Genomic DNA, 13,767 nt, shown 5'->3' with positions numbered 1-13,767 from the left:
CTTACGTCAGTTGTAGAATAACTGACACAAGAATTTTGAAATATTTCAAACAAAACTTAATTTTAATTTTTCTTTTCATTTTTATCTTCTTTATCTTAGATCACAAGTGCGAACTCTAATTTTCTTTCTCATTTATTTTCTTACTCCATTTATCTTCCAATTTTTTTTTTAAGAATACTATTCTAAATTTTCAATTTAAAGCTCAAATTACCTAAACAAAATATAACTCAAATTAGCTACCTCATAAATCACTAGAGAATCTTTGTTTTCATACTTTCACCTATCAACAAATACTAAATAAAATTTGATAATAAACTCCACCAAGTTCTTCAATTGGCAACCAATCCAAGTATTTCAGCATATAATTGGCTCACAAATAAGACACTAAAGTTTATGATCTTTAATCAAAAAAGAAGCTTTCTACTTTCTTGTGGGCCCTATTATGGATCAAAATCATCAACAAATCCTCTCATACCATAAAGCAATGACGTGGGAAGAATCATTGCTTTGTGAGTAAGATTTTGAGCTACCTTTCTCACTATATATACATGCATTACCTTAAAACCTCTCTGCATGAAAATACATACTACCCATTACCCGGCCCATTACCCATTACTTCAAATTTTATTGTATTAATCATGGATGGAAAGAAGTTGGAATACAAAGGTGAAGAGGCCTTAAAGGAGTTAGAGAGGTTAACAAACAATCCTGATGAAGTTCAAGAGAATATCTTAAAACAAATTATTACTGTAAATGGAAATACAGAGTATCTAAACAAGTATCTTAAGGGTTCTAATGATGTTTTTACCTTCAAAAATCGAGTTCCTGTCATTGGGTATACCGGCATTCAGCCTTATATCCAACGGATTGCTAACGGCGAGGACTCGTCTCTTATCTCCGGCCATACTATTGTTGAGATGTTATGCAGGTTCTTTTCTTTGTCTATTGATCACCTGTTAAAAATCTCGTCTTTTATTTATTATATAAAAATTTAACTTAACCTCGTTTTCTTTTAAAATTCTAATCGCTACAAGTCATGACCAATAAAATGTTCAAAATACTTCACATGTGAGGAAGTTCTCACGTCACTTATATAGTTGGGCGTGGACTTGCATATAATGCTTAGTGGGTAATCTTTCTAATACTATATGATTTTGGAAAAGAATAAACCTCATCAAGTGTGTATGCAAGTCAATGCTCATTGCCCGTGCGTTTGTGGGCTTAAACCCATAGGTGCCTCATGGGTGTATTCACATGACTGGGCCCACAAGATGATTATAACGAACTGTCACAATGGACCATTAAAATTGGATTTTTTTTAAGATAAACAAAAAATGAGATTTTTAAAAACTGGCGAACATTAATCAATGTGTTATAAGTCTAATCTAATATGTCACATATTTTCAGTTCAGGGACTTCAAATGGGGAGCCTAAACTGATGCCTTCAATAGCTGAAGATCTTGACAGAAGAACATTCGTTTATAACCTTATTATGCCTATTGTTAACCAGTAAGATTAATTTTAATTACTTCTTTGATATCCTAATTTGATGTATTAAGATTATCCATACATAAAAACCCTTTTAATTTATCCATTTTTTATCACTCATTTGAGTGAATTCCACTAAGATATCACATAAAACTCGACAAGGATTATGATAAACATATGTTATAAATCACAACATTGTACAAACATTTGGGATAATTGTATTTTGAATGTTTAAGGTACATTCCCGGTTTGGATCAAGGAAAGGCCATGTACCTCTACTTTGTGAAGGCAGAAATGTCCACCCCTTGTGGCTTACCAGCAAGAGCAGTCCTTACAAGCTATTACAAAAGCAAACATTTTAAAGGGCGTGACAGAAATGTTCCATTTTTTGATTTCACTAGTCCTGATCAAGCCATCCTATGTGATGACAGCCAACAAAGCATGTACTGTCAATTACTTGCCGGTCTTATTCTCCGACACCAAGTTCTTCGTCTTGGGGCTGTTTTTGCCTCTGCCTTTCTCCGGTCTATAACTTTTCTCGAGAAAAATTGGGTTCGCTTATGCAATGACATAAGGAAAGGCAAATTAGATGCTTCCATTACTAACCCGGAATGTCAATTGGCAATGTTAAGCTTATTGGCGTCGCCTAATCCTAGCTTAGCCAATGAAATCGAGGAGATATGTAGTGACTTATCATGGAAAGGGATTTTGTGTAGGCTCTGGCCTAAAGCAAAGTATATTGAAGCAGTTGTAACTGGTTCTATGGCACAATATATTCCATCACTTGAGTATTATAGTGATAAGAAATTGCCATTGTTTTGCCCTATGTATGCTGCAACTGAGTCCTTTTTTGGTGTCAACTTGAAGCCTTTGTCTGATCCATCTGAGGTTTCTTTTACCCTTTTGCCGAATATGTGTTACTTCGAGTTTATTCCTCTTGGAGAAAATTCGTGGTCTCTTGACGAAGATACAGAGATTCCATTAAACAAGCTTGTGGTTCTTTCTCAAGTCAAGATTGGGTGTTTTTATGAAATTGTCGTTACCACTTTTGCTGGTAAGCTCGTTTATGTTTGATGAATATTTACTGTGATAGAGTTAAAACATATTATGTTACTACAACTATCAGCTTAAGCTTTTAGTTGAGTTGGTTTCTTAATATGGTATCAGAGCCCTAGTGATGGGTTTAAATCTGATTTACTCCATGTTTTAAGTGAAATATTATGCTTCGGGTATGAGGAGAGTATGTATAGCATCCACATGTTTAGCCTAAGGGTTCTCAAATGAGGGGGTGTGAGCATATAATGGGATTGCAACCATTAGCTTAAATTTTTGGTTGAGTTGGTTCTTTAACTTAGTTCATGGTTCTTTGTTTTAATTTTTGATGTCACGAATTTGATTACTTTTCACATGCTCTTATCTGATCAAGTTAATGGATTAGTATCAAACTTGATAATTTCGTGATCTGTAGGGCTCAACAGATATCGCATAGGCGATGTGCTACAAGTGACAGGCTTCTACAACAAGACTCCACAGTTTAAATTTATCTGTCGTAGAAACGTTGCTCTTAGCCTAGACAACGACAAAACAAGTGAAGAAGACCTGCACAAGAGCATCACAATTGCAAAAAAATTGCTAGAACCACACAACGCCATGCTGCTCGAGTACACTAGCTTTGCTGATGCCTCATCCGCACCAGGGCACTACGTTCTATACTGGGAAATAGGATACATCAACCCCAAACTCGCTCAACCCCCTCTCAACGAGGTTCTAAAAGAATGTTGCATAACTGTTGAGAATGAGCTAGACTACACATATCGAAGGTGTAGGTCTCACGACAAAGCCATCGGACAGTTGGAGATCAGGATTGTGAAACCAGGCACATTTGAGGCACTTATGGATTTGTACATAAACCAAGGTGGGTCTATCAACCAATACAAAACACCAAGGTGCATCAAATCTAAGGCCGCGCTCAAGCTGCTTGAAGCGAATGTTCAGGACTGCGTTTTTAGCCCAAGAGATCCGATATGGAATCCGTAAAAGCTAGCTTAATCATCCATCATATTAAGGAAATAAGACCGAGTACTGATCATTTATCAGTTGTGTATGACAATCTATATTTTGCTGCACTACCTTACTAAGTTTGATTAGCAATGTAACAGTTCTTCAGCAGTTTTTCTTGGACAATCTTTATGTACTTTGCTTGCTTGATTTTGTACTATTAGACCTCAGTATAATGTTAGCACAGTTCTTAGTATTAATTTATGTGCTTACTAGCTACTCCCTAACACTTCTATACTTGTGGTCAAGAATTTTTGACTGATATATCCATATATTATCTACGATTGAGTGTGTTTGTCGTAGCAGTTTAAGTAACTATTAGTGGTTTAATGAGGTTAAAAATACTACTTTACAAAAAAAGTGAGTGTTCTTTAAAGTCACATGTTAAGTAGCGTGTACGGTAGTTGTATTCAGCACGTTACAATTTGTGTTGTTCAAAAATCAAATTTAGCAGTTTAGGTTCTATTTAGTTATAAGTTGAAGCGTTCCAACATCAAAAGTTGTTTAAATTTTTCAATATATTTTCCCAACAAATTATATTCTAACATAAAACAATATTTATTATTTATGTAGTTACGTAAACAATTAAATATCTAACAACTATAATTATACAACCAATACAGCTACAACAACTAGTCAACTACAGCTACGTAAACAACGACTAACAACTATACTTTGCGTGGAACATACGTGTAGATCATCAAATGGCAAAGCTTCTCAAAAGGCAGGGTCGGCCTTGGCGGCCTATAAGGGGCAAGAAGGGGTTGTACCCCCGCCCCATCCAAAAAATAAAATAAACGATGTTTAAATATTCAATAGTTAGGGGTCTATAATAGTAAATTTAGTAACTATAAACTCATAATAAATGTTTTGCTCCATACATCTCAAATCTAAGGCCAATCCTCAGAAGGCATTGTTTCCATATAATAAGTCTATAAACTCTTAATTAAGCGTTATAATACGTAATTAGTGTATATTGATGTCTAATGATGAAAGTTTGATTAAGATTGTACGTTGTGGATAAGTGAGCATGCTGTTTAGGGACACTAGCTATGCAACAGAAAAGTCATCAAGTACGGCAACACAAACAGATTTATGTGGTAAATAGGAAAAAGGACTACTATGAATGAGTAAGTTGGATGAAGGAAGTCCCTAAAACAACAACTGTCTTATTTGGTGACTGCTCCACTAGTCTACTAGATTGTGTACAAAGTGGGATAATTGTCTGAGGATGCCCCAACATGCGCATGCTATGCCTGTGCCTGTGACATGATACCAATTTCCATTTCTTTCTTTTCAGAACTTCTACACTCAATACATCTCTCTTTATGCTTTCTTTACTCTTACAAAATTTATGCATTACAATAATTAATAATTAATATTCCTCTTCAAGTGACGACGTAAAGATTTAAAAAAACGGGAAGGCTGCTGTTTTTGTAGGGTCCTGTTCTTTGACGAAATAATCATAAGTTTTAAAGAAAGAAAAATTAATTGTAAATTTTGGTGGATACTATTACTCTATTAGTGGGGTTATATCTAAAATATTAATTAATCCAACATTATCAAAATAAAGGGTTGTGGAATATAGACTTGCATTAATGTTTGATGGGCAATCATTATTCTAATACTATATAGTTTTAGAAAAGAGTGAATCTCATCAGGTAACATTATGGTCCATTGGATTGTCGGTGACTATCCATATAAAATGTAGACTGGGTAGTCTATCAATTCTTTTTAAAGCTCAATCCGATATATAACATATCAAGTGTGTATGCAAGTAAAAATGTTCATCACTCATAAATTTGTCGACCTAAGCTCATGAATGCTATATGGGTTTATCGACACGAGTAAGCCAAAATGATAATTACATGACAATTTACCTATCTTGTTACATACAAGTAAGCCATACTAATCAGGGCTGTAAAAACGGGTTAAAAGGTCGGAAACAGGTCGGTCAAAAACAGGTTCGGTAAAAAACGGTCGGTCAAAAGCAGGTCGTATAAGTCTTTCGGTACCGGTCGGTATCGGTCGGTTTATTCGGTATCCGGTCGAATCCGGTTTTTTTCTGGTTGCGGGTGTCGGTCGGTATGGGTCCGGTATTTTTCGGTCCGGTCATTACCGGAAACAGGTCACATTCGGTCGGTCAAAAACGGTTTTTTGCAGGTCGTAATCGGTATACAGATCATAACCGGGCGGTCAAAATCGGTAATCGGTCGGTCACAATCGGTATGCGGCTCAGAATCGGTCGGTCACAATCGGTCGGTTTTGGTCGGTATCGGTTCAGTTCAATTTAGTTGAACCGGGATTCAGTTCTGTTCAGTTCAGTTTTGGTTGGTATCGGTTCGGTTCAATTCAGTTAAACCGATATTCCGGTTAATTTGGTTGATATCGGTTCAGTTCAATTCATTTAAACCATGATTTAATTCAGTTCAATTATGTTCCAATTATTCTGTTCCAATTTGGTAAAAAATCGCATCGTGTTGCCTCATAATGTCATTGATCATGCGTTTATCCATGATGGGAATGATATATAGAAGGTGGAACCTCACATCAAGTTTTATAGATGTCGTTAGGTTATGAGTTTTATGACATCAAATTCAACTAATCAACTCCGTCTAAGTTAATTAATAGATCATAACATGTTAATTGATCGACTTCATCTAATATCAATTAGACAATTACAATTTACAACAATAATATGTTATATTAATGTCACAATGTAAGTTTGTTAGATTGTCTTAATAATATATCTTCATCACTGATTGAATTGACCTTCGTTTGTCCATGGGGTGTGTTATTTTCAACTAATGTGATCGGTCATAATTAGAGGTGTTCATTCGGTTGATCGGGTCGGTTTCGGACGGGTGTTATTCGGTTCGGTTGTATTTCGGATCGGTTATTTTTCGGCTATCATTGACTTATAGAGTTATAGTTATAGACTTATAGACTATCATTGACATTTGACTGTTAACTCAATGTTATTACTTATTACTATTAGTTATTAGTTATTATTGATCTTGAATACTCTAAACTCTAAAGTAATTTATAGGCTATTATTAATAATCGATCGTAATTCAAAGTTCACTTATCATAATTCGATCTATTATAGATTATAGTAAATGAAACTAGTGTAGTACTCCACCTTTTTTTTTACTTTGAATTAAATAGCCTAAATTATGTAATTTGACCAAATTCAATAATAAAAATATTTAATATTTGATATAAAATATTTATATTACTCAAATAAATTATTTTAGATATAATCATATAATTGTCCAATTTGATGATAAAATGTTATTGGTTATATTGATAGCACACGGATAACGGGTTTAAGCCGTTGGATTTATAATGGTAATATCATATCAGTGGTCAAGATTGTGCCACGTCGCCGGCCCTAAAAATTAAAAGAGGAAAGGCGCTTTATTTCATTTCACTATTTCAGCCGGCCCTAATCTGCAGTTCTCCTTCCTTCTTCTTCATCCTCATTCCTCAGCCTTCCTTCTTCTTCATCATCTCCATTCCCAGTCATCATCATCTCCGGCCCTAAATTTGAAGTACCAATTTCATTTGTTTACTTGTTGACTTGTAGTTAATTTTAGTATGAATCGATGTTTTCTTCGAATTCCTCGCGAATTTCTCGGCGTGTAGGTTCCAGTTTCTTCGTTGGTCCTCCTAAGATCGCTTTCCTGTTCCTCACTCGCCGTCATCTTCCTCTTGACTTTTTCTGGGTTAGCTTCTTCAAGGTTTTTGTTTTTCGAAGAAATTGTTTAAATTTAATTATATTTTGGTGCTTGGTTTTTGTTGTTTGATCTTATTTTGGTAGCTTTCCTGTTTAAACTTGAACTTGAACTTTACTGGGTTGATTTTAATGGGTTCTTGTTATTTCTTGGTTGAATTTTGTGTTTGTTCTACCAAATATTACTCTATATATTTTTACATTATGGTGCATTTGTAATTCTATTAATGAATGTACTCCATATCCTTTTGATTTTTTGGTCATTTAATTTTGGGTTTTTGTGAATTTTTTCTTGAGCTTTATTGAATTGGTACTGAATTATGGTTTTAATGGGCTTTTGCTCTTTGTTCTTTAGCTTTACTAAATTGGGGTTTTAATGGATTTTTTCATGTTTCTAAATTAACTTTCTTTATTCTTGTTCTTTGTGTTTGTGAATACTGTATAGCAAGCATTTGTTCTTTAGCTTTACTAAATTGTTGTTTGATCTTATTTTGGTAGCTTTCCTGTTTGTTTTTGTTGTGTCCATTAATAAAATTGTTCTGGATTGTTCTGGATTGTAAGTAAATATTTGCACATCCCATATTTGCTTAATGCTTGCTGAGCCATGTTTGCTGATTCAGAGCTTTAAAATATTTCCTGATTGTTCTGGATTATTTTGGTAGCTTTAAAATCTTGCAGAGAATTTGGGTTCAAAACTTACTGATTTCATAGAACATACTAATGCATAAAATTTGGTAGCTTTATTATTTGGTTTATTTAAGCATAACATAAAACAAATCTGAAACATTTATAAACATACTAATGCACAAAGGTGAAACTAATATTTGTGATTTTGCTTCATTTTGTTTTGCGGTATGGTGTTCAAAAGTGGTATTGATTTTTAAATTTAAGTGTAATGTTGCTTCATTGTCTTTCTTTTTTTGCATTTTGAGAAATAAAGAGATTCATAGCTAATTAAATAGTTCGTTTTTTATTTGTGTGAAGATAACAATTCTTTTGAAGACGGTGTTGAAATTCCGATTTTGCGGGATCCAAACAAAGAACCTCAAGTTATCGGCGTAGAAGAGAGCGGAGTTGAAATTCTTGAAGATGATGATTTTTAGTAAATGTTGTCTTAGATTATCAAATAGTAGACTATGAACAAGTTTATTAAATTGTAATTGTCATACTTTGTTGAACTAATTTTATTTTCTGTTTCATGCAACTTTTGATATGTACTCTATATAAGTTACAATTTTATCGTAATAGGTACATATTAATATATTATCGTAATAGGTACACTACATAACATATTAATATATTATCATTGACGTAAATTATTTTTTCAAAAAAGTGCAAAACCCGTTGGGTCAACCCGAACCCGATAACTTAGGGTCTTAAACAAGGTAGTCAAAACCCGAAACCGTAATTTTTTAAACCCGTTCAACCCGAACCCGAAAATATTTTTATACAACCCGACCCGTCCGACCTGTTTGACAGGTCTAGTTGCAAAGTATGAACTATGTTTATGCAATTTTGCAATTTCTGAGTTTTGTAAAATTTATACTTAATTTTTTAGAAAAGAAAAAGGCTTTACTAAATTACTGAGTTAATATATATTAACTTATAATTTATATATTTATTTTATAAAAATTTATATTTAATTTAATTTTTATCATATAGAAATAATATAATTAAGTTTAATTTAATTATTTTATATAAAATTTTATTATATTTTGACAACTTAGAAGAATTATGTAGATAAGTTCGGTCCAAAACAGGTTCGGTACAAAACAGGTTCCAGGTTCGTATAATACAGGTTTGGTACAATATAGATTCGGTCAAAAACGGTCGGTTAAAAACGGGTATTAAGCGGGTCGAAAACAGGTTTCGGCCTGAAAACAGGTTCGGTATCGGTCGGTCACGGTATGATAAAAACAGGTCGAAAACGGTTTTCGGTTTAAAACAGGTTCGGTACCGGTCGGTTTCGGTATGTGTAAAACAGGTCGGAAACGGTTTCGGTCACCATTCGGGTTCGGTAGCGGTCGGTATCTGGTCACTTGTATTCGGTCAAAAACGGGTTCGGTATCGGCCGGTAACAAGTCGGTAAAACAGGTTTCTGACCACATTTACAGCCCTAACACTAATTCCCATGTGATTGTCGAAAAACTAGGCAAATGGTTTTCTATTGAATTATTTATATTAATTATTTATATTATAACCGTAAAGTTTGATTAGGTTATTTATTAATTATAGCTATTAGAGATCAAAAAGTGTATTTATTGTAACTATGTCATTTCATTGGACTAGCCGTTGACTCAACTTAATTACCATTAACCTTACTTAAATTAACTAAATTACCTTTAAAAAATTATTTTTTATTAAGAACATGAAAAATCAAATATATGATATTTCTTAAAAGTTGATATATGCTCTTCAAATAAGACTACACTGGATTCTCGGCACATGGTATACGTTATAACTTAGAATCATAGATTTGTATTCAAGTGGAACAGAACTTCAAATTATGTTGTTGTAAGAGTTGCATAGTATTTTTTTTGCAATGACACTTTTTGTTTGGGAGAATTTATTGATGTCGGTAGATCATGTTGTTGTAACCTTTACTAATAATTTGCAAACTTTCTATAGAGTTTAAATGATATGCTAAGTAAAACACGCAAAGGTTTGGCTTGGGGAATTTGATGTCTCATTTCCGTATGATTTCGCCCCGAATTCTTTGTGTAATTGTGATCATTTTCATGATTATTTTGTTGTTTTTGACTTGATTTTATGCATGATTCTGAAGTTTTGTGTTTCATGGTGTCTTGTTTGCAAAAGAGCTATTTAAGAGAGGAAATCGACGTATTGATAGCTGGTCAATAGAATGCACATATCGCTCACAATCTTCTCACTTTGTTACAGATTCATATCCCCAATTCAAATAATGGTTCACAAGAATTTTCCCCTTTCTTACACAATTTGTATCTGTAGGACAATGTCAACTTACATGACTGAGCAACGATTAGGGTCAACTGGTCAAAGTTTTGGAATGATTCCACATTCAAATGTAAGTGTGTGTACCAAAATGATCACAAATTACACAAAATATGGTAGGCTTAGAGATGCACTCCACCTGTTCGACCAAATGCCTATAAGAGATACAATAGCTTGGAATTCTATTATTAAAGGGTGTTTAGATTGTGATAATATGACTATGGCGAGAATGTTTTTTAATGAAATGCCTGACAGAAATGTTGTTTCTTGGACCACGATGATAAATGGGTATATGCAGTTTGGCAAAGTAGAGGTGGCTGAAGGATTGTTTAAAGAAATGCCTTTTAAAGATGTTGCTGTTTGGAATTCTATGATTCATGGGTATTTTATTAATGGTAGAGTTACTGATGCTGTTAAGATGTTTGAAGATATGCCTTTTAGGAATATTGTTTCTTGGACTTCCATGATTAGTGGGCTTGATCAAAATGGGAGAAGTGCTGATGCCTTAAGAATATTCAAGCAGATGGTTAGCTGTGGGATTGAGACCACAGCGACTATGTTTTCGTGTTTGATTACAGCTTGTGCCAATTCAATGGCTGTTGAGCTTGGTACACAGATTCATGCCCGCATTGTCAAGCTGGGGTGCATTGTCGAAGAATTTATATCTTCTTCTTTAATAACATTCTACGCAAATTGTAAACAACCGGAAATTTCTAGAAAGATCTTTATGGAAAATGTGCATTATAGTGTAGTTGTGTGGACATCCCTCCTAACGGGTTATAGTTTGAACTCCAAGTACGATCAAGCATTGACTGTATTTAGTGACATGACGAAAATGGGTATTTTTCCTAATGAGTCTTCCTTCACTAGTGTGTTAAATTTGTGCTGTTCACTAATGTCTCTTGGTAAAGGACAAATCGTCCATGCGGAAGTCATCAAACTGGGATTTGAGGCTTCGGCATTTGTGGGAAATTCACTTGTAACTTTGTATTCTAGATGTGGAAATATTGAGGATGCAATCAAAGCATTTAAAAGAATAAAAGTGAAAAACCTCGTCACCTGGAACTCGATTATTGTTGGTAGTGCACAGCATGGGCGTGCTCTCTGGGCATTTATTTTGTTCGCACAGATTCTACGTGCTGGTGTGGAACCTGATGAAATTACCTTAACAGGCTTGCTTTATGCTATTGATCATTCTGGCATGTTCTTGAAAGGGAGGCAATTTTTTCTGTATTTCAGAAAGTATACTTCAATAAAATTGAATGTTCAGCATTATGGTTGCATGGTGGATATCTTGTGCCGTTCTGGAGAATTAGTTGAAGCAGAAGAATTTATCAATACTATGCCGATAAAAGCAAACTCGCTAATGCTGTTAAATCTACTTGGTGCATGTAGAACACACTCTAATATCGAAATAGCTGAGAGAGTGTCGAAGTATATACTTGATCTTGATCCACATTGTAATGCAGCTCATACTATATTATCGAATATATATGCTTCAGCTGAACGATGGAATGATGTTTCAAGAGTAAGATTGCAGATGAAAAGCAGAAAAATAGAAACACAAGAAGGATGTAGCTGGCTGAATGAAGGAGGATAACGGCGTGATTTCTTTTCTGATCAAAATTCCCTTACTACTGAAAACTGCAGAAAACCCTACTGTTTGTCATGAAAATTGCACCGTCGTCTGCGTGAATACAGGCTTACAACTCCCATCTGAAAGATTGCAAGAGAATTCAGATGATGGCGCGCAGCACTTTTGCTTAGTAGAGGATGTCACTGACAGGAAACTTTTGGACCTCAGCACCAGAGTCATTCAGCCGTTCCCATGTACCAATTGTTTGTTTTCAGCTTAAACGGTGTCATAATCAGATATAGGATTGTTGAGCTGATAATCGCTGCAAGACATTCCTGTTTTTTCGTTCTTCAGGATTCAGGTTTTATTTGTGATCATTGTAAGAAAGATGAGTGCACTGTGTTATTTGGGTATGTTCAGTTCAGAGGGTGATCCATACAATAATATGATCACTAGATAAAGTATGGTAGCCTTGTAAGGATGTAGCTGGTTGATCACTCAGGAAAGCAGCTAAGGAGGGAAAAGACTATTGCCAATGGTTGATCCAGATTTGTACTTTTTATGACAATTGTTCTTTTGTCGGCGTTTAAGGATAAAGTTCGATGCTTTGCGTGCAAAACGCCAGCTAAACTAGTATGCAATTCAGAAACTCGGTATCAGTTCGTACTTAACAAACTGATTAGCTGTAGTTGTGAATTGTGATAAGTACTATGATTTCTTGACTTACTGTTGATGATCTCATCGTCAGGTGTAGCATACTTTCCTCTTGCCAAAGTAAACCATCCCTCTTGTAAAAGCTGTCAATCAACCCACAACTTCTTGATTCTTGATGGGAAATAGTTGCTATGTATATTGGTTCAAATTACTTTTCCTAGAGCAAATTTTGAAGAAATTGATTGTTGTGGGTGTTTCAAAGGCAGGATGATGTGCTTAATTGCTGCTAGTTATGATTTTGATTATCCTAAATAGGTCATGGCTGGAGTTGTGCATTTGGTTATTTTTTGGTGTTTGGTTCGCTTGTAATTCGGTTCGGTTGTAATTCAGTCATTTAGTTAGGTTGAACTTTAGGATTAATTCGAAGTCAGCATCGGGGGTCATAGTTGGTTATAATTCAGATTTTGCTCGGTTTAAGATTTAGTTTTGGGTTTGCGTTTCCTATTTAAATTGGGTTGAATATAGGTTTGAATTTTGTTCGGTTAACTGGATAAGAATGAACTCAGTTGGTTATCGTTTTAGCATAATAATAAAAACATTATGCTTGACAAATACACTTTATATAATAGACGGTTAAATACTCATTTGTTTAATGTTGGACAGGCTAATACTCCTAATATTTTTTAAAAATAAAATATAAACAGTAGTACACATCTTCATATGAAATAAAACAAATAGAAATTAAAAAAAAATAAAAGCAAAAAATATTTAATTGATCAATAAGCAAGAGGATAAAATAAAGTTAATATGACGCCCTTACACGTGTCACTCAAACAAAGCCGAATACATCAAGTAATTCACAACAGCTATAACTAAAAAAGCAAGTAACAACCCAAAAAAGAAAATAACAGCCAAACCCAAGGCTCGCTCGTGTCACTTAGGTGCCCATGCCCGTATTATTTAGACGAACCACAAAACATCCAAGCAAAATCCTAATTAAGTCAAAGACAAGTCACCAAAGAGGTTTACCTGCCACATGTGCAAGGTTCAAATTCACTCATTATCAAGCAAGAGCTAGCTCGTGTCACTCAGGCGTCGGTTCTTGTGGTAATCTTTTGACGAATCTACCTTTTATTTATTCTATAAAAGTTCGATATTTCATTTATTTTACAATGGTTCAATATTTACTTGTTTTTTTCTTCTAAAAGACCTATCAATTTTCTTCATTTGATATAGCATATTCTTCTACAAAAAGTTTTTCGTGTGTCTAATTATTCCTTTC

The 13,767-nt window shown here is 34.3% G+C and overlaps 2 protein-coding genes across 2 annotated transcripts; both read left to right on the top strand.

The window, feature by feature from the left end:
- Positions 1-577: 577 nt before the first annotated feature.
- On the top strand, positions 578-3,829 carry LOC130813850 (putative indole-3-acetic acid-amido synthetase GH3.9). Its single transcript, XM_057679743.1, has 4 exons — positions 578-928; positions 1,408-1,509; positions 1,725-2,542; positions 2,957-3,829. Exons 1-4 carry the CDS (start codon positions 639-641, stop codon positions 3,523-3,525), a joined length of 1,779 nt encoding a protein of 592 aa, XP_057535726.1. The 5' UTR covers positions 578-638; the 3' UTR covers positions 3,526-3,829.
- Positions 3,830-9,683: 5,854 nt separating this feature from the next.
- Positions 9,684-13,113, top strand: LOC130813847 (pentatricopeptide repeat-containing protein At5g46460, mitochondrial). The gene has a single exon (XM_057679739.1). It carries the CDS (start codon positions 10,146-10,148, stop codon positions 11,853-11,855), a length of 1,710 nt encoding a protein of 569 aa, XP_057535722.1. The 5' UTR covers positions 9,684-10,145; the 3' UTR covers positions 11,856-13,113.
- Positions 13,114-13,767: the final 654 nt, after the last annotated feature.

The sequence above is a fragment of the Amaranthus tricolor genome, chromosome 5 (assembly GCF_026212465.1).
Source record: "Amaranthus tricolor cultivar Red isolate AtriRed21 chromosome 5, ASM2621246v1, whole genome shotgun sequence".
In the NCBI taxonomy this organism is placed as follows: domain Eukaryota; kingdom Viridiplantae; phylum Streptophyta; class Magnoliopsida; order Caryophyllales; family Amaranthaceae; genus Amaranthus; species Amaranthus tricolor.
Note: the sequence above shows the minus strand (reverse complement) of the source record. Positions and strands in the feature narration are given on the sequence as shown.